The 16,017-nt window shown below is 40.7% G+C and overlaps 1 protein-coding gene across 4 annotated transcripts in view; it reads left to right on the top strand.

The window, feature by feature from the left end:
• Positions 1 to 370: 370 nt before the first annotated feature.
• ADCYAP1R1 (ADCYAP receptor type I) overlaps positions 371 to 16,017 on the top strand; it is a 110,792-nt gene continuing 95,145 nt past the window's right edge. For all 4 annotated transcript variants that reach the window (XM_083872095.1, XM_083872094.1, XM_083872093.1 and 1 more), the window contains exon 1: positions 371 to 437. In XM_083872095.1, the coding sequence (XP_083728221.1) occupies positions 387 to 437 (51 nt within the window). In that variant the 5' untranslated portion in view covers positions 371 to 386. The remainder of the gene's footprint in view (positions 438 to 16,017) is intronic.

The following is a 16,017-nucleotide window of genomic DNA, read 5'->3' as shown; positions in this document are numbered from 1 at the left end:
ATAATCCACCCTTCCTTCTCCCCTGGGTACAATTTTGGTGTTTGCAGCTACAGATCCTGTTCCAGCACTTCTCTGACACAAGTTACTGATCATACAAAGTCCTTTGCCTTTAAATTAGATATCCAAGACCACCATATTAAAATCTGCAAAGTCTGGTTGATGTCTAAAAACTGCGACTTGCCGTTCAAGAGTTGGGCTCTGTGTTTTCTGTCCATTTCTTTTTTCATTCTCTCCGTGGTCTACATATTTATAATAATTTTCCTCTTTTGCTGCAGAGATCTGAGCCTTGACGTGAAGACCTCAACCTAAATATCTGCAGAGAGATCTGTGCTTCAGCCCTAATCACAGCGTTAACAAGCAAACTTTGTCCAAAATTAGGAGAGAAGATGGCCATCAACTGGAAGGTCTGCTTCTTCAGCCTCGTGTTGCTTCCTGTGGTAAGGAAAAATGATTTTTTATTTGCATTGTTCTGATATAAATACATGTTCTCAAGGCCAGCAGTTGTCAAGAGGGAAGGATCCACTGCTGCCACTGATTCTGGATTTTTTCTGGGTGGTCTCAAAGTTTGGGTTGAGGCTTTTCCAGCCTCCTTCGTTAATGAATTAGGACTGTGGTCACTGCTCATCCTGAGAAGGGCAAGTCTATCCCTTGAGGCTGTTTTTAACTAAGATTCAAAATAAAATAAAGTAATAATTAGGAGGAAAAAAAAATAGTGGGTCTTCTGTTTCAAATCCATGTTTAAGAATTTATTTTTTTTCCAGACACAGGGATAAAATTAGACATTCCCTTCATGCTCCCTGTGAAACCTAAACCTTGAAACATCCCAGGCAGTGCTTTTGGAGGCCTCCATTTTCAAAGGAGCAATTTTAAGAGACAAAACAAATGGGCCTCTAAAGATGCTAAAGGCACTTAGAGTCATCCATCATCTTTCTGAAGATATTCGGCTCTCTATGAAGATGACAGGGATTAATTTTCCCCACAAGCCTTTACTTACTAAACAAGGTGTTCTTCCATTAATAATTCTGTGTTAATACTTCTGGGGATTGTAACTCTCCCTCTCCATTGTCTCTACACACGGTGACTGCATCTCCCCTCACATAACAGCCACAAAACCACCAAAGAAAGATTTTTTTTTTGTCCCTTTGTAGCTGTGAGAAGTCGTACACAAGCCTTGCAATTGTAGCCCTGGTCTCGTGTCTCAGATGTTTTGATTTTCTGAAATTCTTTTCCCAGGGAATTTTCTGTAAACAAGAGACATATTTTTGTAAACTGTACCTGTGTTTTCATTTCTTTTCCTAGAAGGGACTTTCTCTTGATGTCCCTCTGATCTGACCAATGTGAGTGAAGAGGTTTGTCTTTTATTCACCAATCAGATTGGTCTGTGTAAAATAGTATATAATGAAGACACATCCCAGTAATAAAGGAGTCATTTTCAGCCTTCTGAAGTTTGGAGTCTGTGTCGCTGTGGTGGAAAACAGCCTCACTGCAATAACCTCTTGTTGCGTTTCAACACAATTCTGTGCTGAACCATTGATCACAAATGTGCTTTTCAGCTCTTCTCCAGGAGCATTGCTCACAGGGATTCAGTGACAAATAGCACCAGGGTTTAAATCCTCCAGCTCATTCCCATTAAGAGCCTTTTACAACTTCCATGCAAATGCTTTACACTTGCTTAATACACAGATATTCTCATGTTGGAATGCTTTTATAGTCAGTATTTGAAAGAATTCATGGCATTTAGTTAGTTTTATTTTTAAATGGCAGCTATTTAATGGGATGGTGGTGTGGCCAGAGCATCTTTTAGCAGTTATTGCAGAGATTTTTTTGCTCTTGTGTATCAATTCCGTGGCCTGTCTCATAGCAAGCAGCATGCAGAACTTGTTTTTGCTTTGGCACACAAAAATACATTTTCTTTCCTTTTGGCTCTTATTTAGAGTCTATTTCACTGCCCATCTGACATGTGGCATAACTCAGCTAAATTCTGTAGGATTGCGTTGGAACTGGTACCATAGTTGTGTTCATCCAAATAATACAGTCTTTACACACAAATATGTGGTCTTGGAATTTTCATCTGGAGCATGGCTCCTGTGACTCTTCCTTAGATTTCCTGGTCGGGTAGAAATTATTACTTATTAAAAACTATGTTTAATTTTTATAACACTCTATATAATAATAATATAATAATCTCTAAAATTACTACCATAAACTTCCTCTAAGCAAATAGGGAGAGGGGAAACCCCCCAGATTTAAGCTGATTTAGGTACTGATGTTCATGTGAGAATCTTGACTATAAAAGGAGTTTAGCTCAAATTCAGATGTTGTTTGTTCAGACATAGAAGTGTTGATGACATGGATCCTGCCCTGGGAGAAACTGGAAAGCTGAATTCCTGGTCATGCAAGCATTTTTTTTCAGACTGCAACCATAATAATTAAATGACTCAAAGGACAAAAGATATTTCTGTTAAATGACCAACAACCTTCAATATTTGAAGATTTTTGGTGCTCAGCTCGAGACCCTCGAAAGGTGTCTTGTTATTTAGAGGTGAACAGTTTTTAATTAAGAGAAATAAATGAACAAATCCCTGGAGCTCTCAGAGGGATGACCTTGCTGGCAGATGGAGAAGGACAGCAAATTCCCAATTGCTCACGTTTCAGGACATAACTGTGGTTGCTGAGCTGGATAATTAGTGATCAGCTCCAGCTTGTGGAAAGAACAGTTCTTAATGAAATACCAAATAGCAAACCAGAGCTAATAAGGAAAAAAAAAAAAAAAAAAAAAAAAGAAAAAGAAAAAAGCTGCTTTTTATTTGCTGCTTCTGCAAAGTTTGTGATCTTATTTATGGTTACAAGGTTTTACTGCAGTCTGTTGCAGGAATTCAGACATTGAAGTAACCATCTAACACACATCAATTTGTGTGTTTGCACACACAGAGATTACACAATAAGTTGTGTATAAGTGTTTATTTGACATTAAATCCCCAGTGAATTTCTTTTTACAGACCAAATTTCAGGAATGATATCATGTCATTTATGTTTCTTCCCTTGCTTGTGATGCTTTTGCAGTTCTTGTGGTAAGACATTTCTCTCCACTGGGGCACACTCTTCCCCTGCAAACCATGTCTAATGTGCTGTGCTGGTGACCTCAAATTGGCATTTTCCTATCATGCAGATTTTCCAATTTTCGACCAGGGGAGTGGATGTGACTTTTAAAAAACTTAAGTAATTGAAAGTCATCTTAGACTCCACAAAGTTCCTGGAAAAAGCTGTTTATTACTGTTTTCCTCTAAGCACACCAGACCCACTTCACCCACAAAAGCCCCCAAACTGATGTCCACATCCATGAACAAATCAAGAAAAGACAAAAAGAGAACCAAGTATGAATAGGGAACCGCAGGTGGCTTCACGTATAGGCTCTGACCAGACAGTTAGAATATTATATGCTAAGAAATAATTAGAAATGAGCATTTTAAGCCAGTTCTAACTGTCAGAGTCAAAGGTGGTTCAGTTTTTCATGTGTTTACCAGGCTGTTCTGCATTAACCCAACCCATGGACCACTCAGGACTGAAGGCACCATGAGGCCTGCAAGGCCCTCAGAGGAATCCTTGAGCCTTACATCTGTTCCACTTCCCTAGATTTCAATGCCTGTGTAGCTATTTCAGCTGGTTTTAACCCATTTATTTCAGCTGGTTCAACTCTTCCCAGTCATTTCCATTCTTTGCTTTGGGTGGAACTGAACAATCTGGGAAAGTGGGAGGAGTCCATGGCAGGGGGCTGGAACTGGATGGTCTTTGAGGTCCCTTCCAACCCAAATCATTCCAGAATTCTATGATTTTTTTTTTTTTTTTTTTTTTTTTTTTTTTTTTTTTTTTGCTTCTGAATTCACTTTCACTGTCATTTTGATTGGCTTTGCATTCCATTCATCTGTGATAACATTAGGTTATGGGTTTCTGTGGTTTTTTTTAAATTGGAAAAAATTAACAGAAGTCGTCGTGAAATTATGGAGGAGAAAGGATCCTAAACTATCGTTCCTTTGTCTGGTTCCAAATGCACTTGAGAAACAATGAGTTTCATGACTCACAAAGTTGGCTTGGTGTATGAACTGAATTTTAAATGTAACTGCAATGCAGGTGCTCCAAGTGTCCGGAATAATTAGATCAGATGTGTTTCTTCACCTAATACTTGGAATTTCCTGTGGGTTCATATTTAATATTGCTAAGCCTTAACATTTCCAGTGGTGCAATATTCTGTGCAATGTTTGATCAGCTGGGAAGAATGTTCTCCTTTGAAAAAGGGAGAAATATGGAAAAGGGAAGGTGTAAGTGATGCCTCTTGCGTAACAACATTGAAGTGTGATCTCGGAGTGAGAGTCAGATGGGCAAATGCAGATTTGGATGTACAGGCAGCACCTCATGGAGCAGAGAATGACACCTGGGTCTGGTGATAGCTGAGTAATTCAGGGAGAGGTGAGGAGAGGAGCTGAACTGTTTGCTCAGCCCCTGTTTGCTGAAGGGGGAATATTTCTCACTCTTCTCAGGGTGTGTTTAGGCTACAGAAGAGAGAACTCTCTGTATCCTCTATTATTCATCTGTGGCTGTCACTTCCAGTGCCAGGCTACCTTCAAATAGAATCATCTGCGTTCCAGCCTCTGTTATTTTTAAAAGATGAGGCACAGACACAATATTCTACAAGTTTCTCTCCCAGCCTGCAATGTTTTTAAGCACAGCCTGAACGTGAGGCTCCTCAAACACAGACATAAAAGATTGGGTTGGTCTCTGCTCTTTAAGCAAACTATTTTTATCCATTCCAGGGTTTAATGAGGGAGCTTTTAATGAGTTTACCTGCCTGGTGATTTGTAGCATCTCATAACCCTGTTAGAGAAGTCAAGCTCTCTGTGGGACTGCAGGTTTCTCAAACACAGTGCACAGTCGCATGCGACTTCCCAGTTATTTATGTAATGAAAACATAAATATTTTATATACAAACACAGCCAGGGAACTGCTGGGAATGTTCTCCATAGGAGATAAAGACTCAGCTAACCAAGGCATTAATGCTCTTGGAGCTTTTCCATTTTAATAGGAGGAGCTGGTGCTGGGGGCAATCGGGAGAAAATCGCCCTCTTTACAGCCTTGTTTAAAAGAGAAAAACAAGGTCTTTGGGTGTGTAATACTGGGAAAAGCAGTTTCAAAGAGCAGGATGAGAATTCTGGTGTGGCAAAAAATCACCTGAGAAAATCAGTGTGGCAGAACCACAGAGGCCTTGATACCAACCAACTTCAAGGGCATTTCAGAGGTACAAAAATTAGGATTTCAAGTCTCAGATGGTTGTTATCTTGTCAGTTAGGTGGGACAGGGACTGAGGGAGGTACCAGAGTGAGAGTTCTCTCAGGGTGAGATTTCCACCTGACATATCTCCAAGTCTCTTGGTTTTTTGATTTTTTTTCTGAGAAAACTCAGTGTGTTTACACTCCTGCCTAAGACACCTGAAGGTGGTGGGAGCCCTGGATTTTGTGTTGGAGCTCTGTCTGCTGCCCTGACACTTGTGACCTCACCTGGGCACCTCAGGTGCCAGTCAGGGTTATTGAAACTAAAGAAAGACACCTGGTTTAAAAGTGTCCAAATGTTTTTCATAGAATTATAAAATGGGTGGTGTTGGAAGGGACCTTAAAGGTCAGGTTATGTCAGTTGTCCTGGCCGGGACACCTCCCACTAGACCAAGATTTTCAGAGCCCTGTCCAGCCTGGTCTTGAAGATTTTTAAGCTTGTTAAGATGATTTGCACAAAACAATGAATGACGAGGGGAGAAAAAAGTCTAAAAATGCACATATTGAACCAAAATGTGGTTCACAACACTGTGAACAAACACCAGCACCCACCATGATTTCCCTTTAGACAGATGAGAAATCTCAGTCTTAGAAATGCAAACCAGAAGGTAACAAAGCAAAAAATAGGTGCCCTATATTACATTAAATTATTCTTCCCCTTTTTTTGTCCTCTGGAAGTAGCAATAATTTCTGTGAGAGGTAAATAAAATGATGACAACACTGATTTAAGGACATTAATCAATGGGATTTTTTTTCCCCCTGCTAGTGTTGTATTGACGAGGAGGGTTGGATGAGCAGACAAATAACAAATTGGGCATTAGAAGGAGTTCTTACAAAAGGAGGTTGTATAAAAAAAGAGAAAAGTAGAATGAGAATCAGTGATTTTTTATGTTTCTCAGCTGTTAATTCTCCAGCTCCTGGAGGGATATTTTTCAAGTGTCTAGCAAGAGTGTTGCCTGCAATTCCTTGTGTTTGCTGAGTCAGGAGCCCAGGAGGATTTCCCCTGCAGGCAGCTCCAGGAGGGAGCTGTGATGCACAACCAAAGCTGCATGGAGAGGAGAGGGAAAGGGAAGCAAAAAAGCAGGAAGAGAGGACAAAAATATGAAAAAAAAAAATCACATTTACAGCACTATTCCTCTGTTAGGGATTTGTCTGTTGTATTCCCTCCTGCCCCTCTCACCAGGGCTGGCAATAAAGAGATTTTTCCCAGTCAGTGAAATAAACCCTGCTGCTTCTCAGAGTGAAGGTGTGTGCTGTGGCAGGTGCTGGGCCCTGCCTGGGGATCAGGGAACGGTGCTGGAAGCTTTCCTGGGGGAGCAGATGGGGTCAGTCCTCATCCCAGGGTCCCAACACCACAAACTCTGCAGACCAAACTTTCAAAACTCATCCAAGCACAGCTTTGGGATTAGGAAAGCAGAGTTTGCCAGCCTTGAGGGGGCTCCCAGGGCTTCTTTTCAAAGTGGTGCCCCGTGGTTGTTTAACCAAGCAGCTGTTTAAGCTCTTTGAGGCCCCTGAAAAAGCTCTGCCAGCCCTAAAGGCCACGGGCTGCTGTCACTGCAGTCCCCAGGGGCACAGAACCCAACCCCACAAAACCTGCTCTGCTTCCCTGGGCAAGGGGGGGAATTGTTCACTCCAGGGAAACTTGTGCTCCTGGCAAGAAAGCTGAGTTTCTCTCAGGTCTGTTTTCCCCATGTGGAAATCACTTGGAAGTGCAGATTTTTGGAGCTATGGATCCCATCTACCCCAAAATCTGTGATGTTTTTATTCCGTGCCATATAATGCCGGGGGTTTTTTTGCCTAAAGGGGCACCATGAATGAATCAGAGCTGCCTCTGTACTTTGCTGTGTGTGTTAGAGCTGAGTTCTGCACCTAAATAAGTCAGGAAATTTATTTAGAGAAATAATTAGGCCCCTAAATGTTGGATGTCTGGATTAGAATCAGAGAATCCTGGAATAGTCGGGCTTGGAAGGGACGTTAAGGGTCATCCAATGGGACACCTCCCACTATCCCAGGCTGCTCCAAGCCCTGTCCAACCTGGCCTTGGACACTTCCAGAGATCCAGAGACATCCACAGCTTCTCTGGGCACCCCAGAATAGGATATTTATCTATATTAATATATAAATTTGATTCTTCTATAATTGATGTTTTTCCGTACTTAGTGACAGACACCTCTAGATATTGGTGTAACCCATCCTAAAATCCCCCTCATGCTCTCTGTACTGCAGGGCCCTCAAAAATTATCTTCCACTAGACTTTGGTCTCTTTATTTTGTAGAAATCTCATTTTTACTGGATGTTTATAAATGTTCTGTGCATCAGGAATAGATGAGAGATCACCCTTACCCTATTGATTGTCTTTTGAATGTTCAGTATCTTGTGACTCATCTTGGTGGGGTGGTTTGTAAGGTTATCACAAATGCTGTTTACTACTGTTGGTTCCTGGAACATGTTTTTAAAAATTGAACATTAAATGTATGTTCTTGCAGGAGTGAGGGCAGATGCCAATGGATCTCTTTGTCTGGAGTGAAAAAAAAAATAAGACAACTGCATCCATTAAATACTTCAGAATCATCATAAAAACCACCCCAAACTCAAATAAGATCTATTTTAAACAAAACAGGAAAACATTGTCCCCACAGAACAACATTTAAAAAAATATTCTGTCGTACTTTCATAGAATTATTATTTCCAATAGAGTTCAAAGAATCCAATCTCAATTTAAAACAATTTCCCCCCCTTTTTTGGTACCATCTAAGATTTCTAAATACTTATTTTCTTCAAGCGAGAATCAATATGGACATGAACACTTTTAAACACTCCTCAGCTCTTTTAAAAAGGAAAAAATGCCAGGGTTTTTGGTGGGTTTTTTTGGTTTGGTTTAGGGTTTTTTTGCTATCAATATGGTTTAAACTGTAAATCCAATCAACATGTTGAGGGAAAACAATCTCAAGGAACATCTTTCAGCCAGATTTAATTTGTGCTGAGGAGTTTGATGGTTTCCCAACCTCAGTACGTGCTCAGTGCCTGATCTCACTGTTCCATATCTGGATTTCTCTTGAGGATTTCAGAGCGATAAAGGATTTTACTGTTCCTGCCCTTCCCAATAACACAATTCTGCAGTGCTCTTTTCTTGCTCAGTTGGCTCCTTTTGGAGTGCAAAAAATTAATATTCTCTAAGAGAATATTAATTCTCTTAAAAACCTTATCTGCTGTGTCCTCTTTCCAAATGATTTTGGAAAGTCTCTCACAGTCTCTCTCCAGCTCACAATCTGTGACCAAAATGTGTTATTGGGTTATTTAGACTAAATCCAGGCTTTGCTTTGGTTTGAAGACTTCTAAAACAATTTGTCAACAACTTCACCTACTGATATTTGCACATTTGGGAAGGAACAGTCCGGAGATTTTAATTTGGTTTTTTGCTTCCCTGATAGTCAGATTTGAACATTTTTGATATTTGGCATAGAATATCAAATATAAAATATCTGGTTTAGACCTTTACTTTGTGCTTTCTTGTTTGCTAAAGGCTTGCAAGATAACTGATAATGCAAAATGTAGATTGGATAGGATTAGAAATATGCTAAAGCTCAAGGGCAGCAAGTCGTTTTCACCTCCTCAGAGATATTAAAATGTTCTTTTTTCCTCCTGCCCTCTGGCTGAGCAGGTTTTAGTTATTAGGTCTCTGTTAGCCGGTTATGATAATTTTCCCCATTATTTAAAAACCATAAAACAAATAACAGATTTGCTCTGCAACAGCAATTAAATTCTCATGTAGCTTCAATCTAAGTCCATTTTAGTGCCTCTTCCAGCAACACAGACATGCAAAATCTAAACCTCTTGGGCATCATATGTTGTTTATTGTGTCTGAACTAATACAGAAACACCAGGTGAACAAACTGCATTTCATTTCAAATAACTATCCACTCTCCCTGTGTGTTTTTAGTTTAAAAGGTTTGCCCTCCCCAAAATGATAAATTTACTGTTCATCCATAAGTGGCTGTAGCTGTAGGAACATTTCATTTGCAGAGCAGCTGAGGGAGAGGCAGGAATTTTGTACAGGCAGGAAGCACCAGTGGGAATGAGTTGAAAGATGCTGAAGGGCTTTAAATACCCTGAGGACACCAAACTTATATGATCCCATACATGCAAATATATTTATTTTTCCATTTCCATTTCCATCCATGTACCCTTAAAACCTGAATGCCATGGGTCAGTTTGGATGAATTTGACAGAAAAACAATATTCTCAGAAAAATTAATTTTCTAACAGTCTCATGCAAATGTTGAGGCAGAGATTTTTTTTTTCTTAATTCCTCAAAGAAAGATACATTTCACAAGAAACTTGGTAGACAGAAGAGAATCCAAGCTCGAGCTCATCTTAGGACAAGAGTTGATGGCTTGAAATTGAAAGAGGTGAGATTTAGATGGGATATTAGGAACAAATTCTTCCCTGTTAGGAGAATGAGGCCCATTTGTCCAAGGGTAAGGAGCTCTGTCTTTCAGACATTCTGAGCTTCCTATCTTCAGATATCCTAAAATAAATTTAAAAAAAAAGAAAAAAAAAAAAGAAAAAAAAAAGAAAAAAAGAAAAAGAAAAAAGGAAATTTGGGTTTCGTGTTCCATCTCTTTTGTAGCTCAAACCCTTAAAACATTTCAGCAGTTGGATCTGATGATCTCAGGTTTTTTTTCATTGTACTGAAGTGATGATCAAACATCCCTATTTCTGTGCCTTTTCCCACACATTTTTTTTGTACATGGGCTCGTATCTAAATTATCCTCACCCCTAAATCCATATCCATGGATAGGACATGCCACAGCAGCTGGGGACACTCTGGGTGTTGTTGCAAAGCAATGCCTTCATTTTTGCATTAATCATTTCTTCCTTCTCCACAGCAGTTTATTTATTCTATTTATCCAGCTGTTTGCTGATTCCATATCAATATTCAAATCATTTTGGGTTTTTGTGTTTTTTGTGAATTTTTTTTTGGTTTGTTTTTGTCAATTAAAGCAGTGGACAGGGGCAAAAAATAATAAAGTTTATTTTCTGTTTGTTTTCACCTTCTGGTTTTAACATGGATTCTGCAGCTATTTCATCTAGGGAATACAAAGGTAGAAATGAAACTTCTTTTCCCTTTTGTATCCCTGGATTTTTGCGACACCTCTGTCAACAAAACCCCAAAATGATGCCTTGGGAATGAGAATCAGCATTTTAGGGGCAGCTCCCCATGACACGGCTCTGCCTGCAAAGGGAAACTTTGGGATGCTGAGGGATGTGCAGTGGCAATTCTCCAGCTGTGCTCATGGATCTGGAAAAAAAGAAACAAATACCAACCAGCTGCAGAAACTGGCAAAAGTCATTGTGAAATATCTGTTAAATCTGGGGAAGAATTAAAATCCTATTTAATGTATTGCAAGGAAGAAAAAAGGGGAGTTTGACAGGGATGTGTAGGAATGACATTGATCTAGAGAAAATTCCGTTCTTTATGCTTTATGGCATTTTGGGACATTGTTTGTATCACTCAGAGCTTTGTGATTTTTACTTTTTTTTCCATGTGTGAAAATGTGAAATATTTATCTGTTATCAAAGGTGCAATGTAGAAATTCGAACACAGTAATCACGAAGATCAAATAAATGAGTTAACATACTGGAATCACCCAGAATAATCCATGAGGGACAATATAAAAGAGGTTTCAGCAGTTTTGCTTTCAAATCTTTGTTTAGCTGAAGTATGACAGCAATTTGCTCTCCTGACAGAGGAATCCCTCCTCTATTTCTCTCTTCAGCGTGGATTGTACAGAGAGTATTTACATGTGTTAATGTTTTCTTCTGAGAGCAGGGAAATCAAAGCAGCCAAAAGAGCTGCTCCCATTTCTGATCCTGTCGTTCTCCCTGGAAAATGAAACTTTCCTCTTTCTATTAACTTAAATTTTAATAAATTAGAACATTACCACATTTTAACATCACCATTTCAAGTACTTTGCAACTATATTTTTTTTTATTATTTTTCTTTTTTTTTTTTTGTCATGTCGAAATTCAGAAATAAGCAGAGAAGAAATGCTCTGCATGTCTTTGTTCCATTGCACGTGTCTGGCTCTAGGATGGACAATTATCAGAAAATCAGAAAATTAGAGAATTATGGAATGGTTTGGGTTGGAAAGAACCTTAAAGATCATCCCCTTCCACCCCCTGCCATGGGCAAGGACACCTTCCACCATCTCAGGTTGCTCCAAGCCCTGTCCAACCTGGCCTTGGGCACTTCCAGGGATCCAGGGGCAGCCACAGCTTCTCTGGGCCCCCTGTGCCAGGGCCTGCCCACCCTCATAGGGAAGAATTTCTGCCCAATATCCCATCTAAACCTGCCCTCTGACCACTTAAGATCAGCTTCCCCCTTGTCCTGCCCCTCCATCTCTTGTCCCAAATCCCTCTCCAGCTCTCCTGGAGCCCCTTTAGGCCCTGGAAAGGGCTCAAAGGTCTCCCTGGAGCCTTTTCCTCTCTAGGTGAGCAGCCCCAGCTCTCTCATCCTGTCCCTAAACTCCCTAAGAAGTAAAATTAATGTCTATGGTGGAACTGAGTTTTCTTTCTGTAACTGGAAATTCATCAGCAGAAGAGAAATTAGTGCCTGGATATGAGCAGGGAGGTGAAGATGAAGCTGTTAAAGGTAAAAACCTGAGAATTTCTGGACATCTCATGTCCAGGGGAGTCATTTATGTGGGGAAATCCAGCAGAAACTGAGCAACAACCTTTCCTGAGATTTTGGTTTACTAAGAACAAGACACAGGTACGAGCTCATGGCTGTCCTGCCAGGCAGGGAGGGTTTTCTGACGTTGGGTTGCACTTCCTTTCTGGTTCTCTGTTGTGTTTTGTCTTCTTTTCTACCAGAGTGGGGATTAAATGACAGAGATGTTGTTTCTTGTTTGGACTCAGATGTTTATTAGTTTTTATCAATGCTACATAAACTGTGAGTTCTACAGCACCACAAGCTAACAAACTAAAAATGGCCCCTATCCCTCTTTGTACAAGGCCTTTTAAGGATAAACTGTCCAAATATGAAATGACACCTAAATTATTTTTACTTTTAACTCAATAACCAACCACCCGTGGCCCGCAATGAGGATTTTTCTACCCAATTAGACAACACCACCCAGACCCAGGAAGAAGAAGGTGAAAAAGAAGGACTCAGCCTCTACCCTAAATCCTCCATCTTGCTTTATAGAAATAAATATTACTGTATTCTAAACCCTCAAACTCTAAGTTTTCTACCCTGTGATATCACACGCTTCTATTCAAACTCCACACCCACAATCCCAGGGCTGTCACTCAGTTTTGGGAGCCTTTTCCACAACCTCAGGTCAAATGCAGTGTTTGCCTGGGGGTCCGTGCCTGTCAGCACAGAGAGTCTGAAATTCTCAGTGCCCAGGGTTCCAACAGCTCTCAGAAGCCACCACTGAGAAAGAGGCAAAATTTGGCTCGTGCTGGTGGGGTGGGTGATTCCACTTCCTGTGGGGATCCAGGATGGCTGAGGATTCCAGAACCAGGAGCAGTGAGGTTATGGTGTGGTTGGACATCAGGAAAAGTTTCTTCCTCCCAAAAGTTGGTCAGGCACTGGAACAGATTTCTCAGGGAAGTGGTCATGGCCCCAACAGAGCTCAAGGAACATTTGGACATTTCTCCCACCTGGTGGGATTTTTGGGGTGTCCTGTGCAGGGCCAGGACTCAGTGGTCCTTGTGAGTCCCTTCCAACTGAGGATATTGGGATTTGGGCAGGACAGGATTCCATGTCACAGATGAAGTAGGATCCAGCATTTTCAAACTCAAATACATAAGATTGGGCTCTTAGTCAACAGTCAGGGGCCCCATTCATATGGAATGCACAAAAACCCCAGCAGAACTCTCACCTTTCTCCAGGGTGCCAAGTTGTTGACACTTCTCCAGCTTTAGCACATCAAATTGAGGAAAAGATGCTTGAATATATCAGCCAGCACTTCCGTCATGTAGAGCTGCAAACATTTATACTTTGGCTCTAAAGCCACCCCCTTTTTTTTCCCTTTCTGGAAAAAGAAAAATTGTCTCTTGTTTAAATATGCAAAAGGTTCTGGTTCTCACAGGCTGCACACTGCAGTCAGCTGCAAACAGCACAGCTGAGCCTCCTGCTACCCTGGGGAAGAGCCCCTGTGCCACCAGTTCTGCATCCACAATGTCCCTGTACCTGCCAACACTTCAGAAATGTCTTTTTATTGACTTTTTATTAAATGCAGATTAACTGCTGTACCTTGTTGGAGCTGAGAACAACGGGACTTGTGCTGCCAGGTTAATAAAATCCATCCCTTGTTCAGTCACGTTTTTCTGAGGATGTTTCTGTGTGGCACAAAAGGCAGGAGATGCTGGAGCAGAATCTGGGTCATGGCAAGGCTCTGACAGTGAGACCTGTGGCTGATCTGTCGGGGTCTGAAATGCAGCCAAGCCCTGCTGGTTTGTTTGGAGTGAAGTCACCCTTTAAGGGGGAGATCTGCTAGTGACATGAGAACATCTCAGTCCCTGCACCTTGTCCCTCCTTAAATCAATCCCTACCCTGCAGTGATATAAGAGTAAAACAGGGATTTGAGGGTGGGTGTGCAATCTGGCACTGTGGTTGTTTGGTTTAGTTTGGTTTCTAGTAATTCTGCAGTGCTGTTTTGTAAAGGGTTTCTGAACTTTGACAAAACTGATAAAAATGTAAGATCTGGTGACCAATCAGCCATTTGTGTGGGGCTATTTGTAGTAGACTCTGGATGCAGTCCTGCTCAGGCTCCTGCCCTGCTCAAGGTATATCCTGGAGGCCTTTCAATAAATCCCTACTTTATTCTCCAGCTCTGCCCAGTCTCTATTTCAGGTCAGCCTTCCAAGGCATCAAGAGCATCTCAGTCCCTGCACTTTGTCCCTCCTTAAATCAAACCCTACCCCGCAGTGATATAAGAGTAAAGCAGGGATTTGAAGGTGAGTGTGCAATCTGGCACTGGGGTTTGTTTGGTTTAGTTTAGTTTCTAGTAATTCTGCAGTGCTGTTTTGTAAGACATTTCTGAACTTTTTGACACATCCTAGATGCCAGCAAACGCTGTGGGGTTCCTTGGTAGGGTTTTCTAAGGAGGCCTCATGAGCAGTGCATGATAAATTAATTTTTGCTCACCTTTTTTACTCCTGTGCTGATGCCACGTGAAGTAAAGCATTCAGATAAGGAATCACACATGGATAGGGAATGCACTTTTTGCAGGATTAAGCAATAAGTTGCATTTTTACATCATGGTTGAGAAGAACTTTGAGTGACAGTTTCTAATGGCAGAGTATTCTTGATGCAGCAGTGGTAAATAATTATATTAACACATAAAATGTTAGGAAAAGGGGAAAAAATAGGAAAAAAATTGGAAAGAAAGAGTGAACTCGATGTGTAATACACCTGCAGCAAGAACTGCTCTCAAATATGTTGTTCCATACTCATCCAAATTTTTGCACAGTAGGTTTCCCTTCCAAAACCTCAACTTTTGGGGATCTCATCCCATAGCAATGTGAAAAAAAAAAAAAAAAAAAAAAAAAAAAAAAAAAAAAAATCAGGAATGTTCAGGGTCGGCTTCAGCCGGAGAAGGTTTTCCAGGGTATAGGAAGGCTCCAGTTGTTAGTAGGAGATATTTCTGGATATTCTGCCTAGGCTGTGATGTGGCCCAGAGGTTTCATCTGTTTTTTTCCTGGTCATTTGCTGTTCCATCTCTGCTCTCCTCCTGTATCTGCTGCTCTCAACTCCTCAGGAAATGGATTGAGGTGAATGTGTGTGGATTTTTCATGATGTGTAAAAAGAAAAACCCTCTAATTGTCACACCTTGTCTGAGATGTTCTGGAGTTCAGCTCTTGTGACTGAAGAAAGGAACTGGGTGTGATTGTGTTTCCCTGTCTCTCAAGGTCCTGTGAAAATGTCAGTAATTAATTACTGCTTATTTTGGTTTTATTGTGGCTAATACACAGGTCCCTGCTGACTGTGAGTCTGGGCATCTCTTTTATGGCATCTCTAAAAGAATTTTGTGGTTTTATTGTTCCTTTGAAACATCAGGGATGGGGAAATGAGGTCCAAAGTTATTTTTCATCACCTGTTCACTGCATGTCCTTGAGAGGGGCAAATTTGTGCTGCACCCAGATCATGAGGTATAATCCTAATTCAGAGCTGCATGTTCTCAGGCTCTGAAAATATAATATATATAAAATATAACTATAATATAGATTATAGGGTTAAAGACAAAGGCCAAATCTCCCACTGAAAGTCATTATTTGTTAATAATGCATTAATAGAGAAATTAAAACATTTAATGAGACAGATACCATAAAACAGGTAATGTGTCTTCCTACACTCAGTGGTGTCCAGGGCATCATTAAGTGACATTAAATTGTTTTTTTTAAGCTTGCAGATGCCCAAGACAGAAATGCTGTGTGTGGTTAAACAACAATGAATTACAAACATACCAAATCCCTTCTGCTGCATGGCTGGGGGGAATTGTGTTGGTGGAACTGATCACTCCTCTGGCAGGGATTTATCTCCCCAGAGCTTGGTTATTCACTGTCAGGATTCTGCCACTGTGTTCCATCAGAGATTTTGTTTCCCGAGAATTGCACTGAAATGTTTCTGTTCAAGAACTGTTTCCTGATGTTTAAATGCTGGTGATCAACCTCATGCCCACTA

The sequence above is a fragment of the Zosterops lateralis genome (genome assembly GCF_965231275.1).
Source record: "Zosterops lateralis genome assembly, chromosome: 1".
In the NCBI taxonomy this organism is placed as follows: Eukaryota; Metazoa; Chordata; class Aves; order Passeriformes; family Zosteropidae; genus Zosterops; species Zosterops lateralis.
The sequence above is the reverse complement of the archived record's forward strand: the minus strand, read 5'-3'. Positions and strand labels throughout refer to the sequence as shown.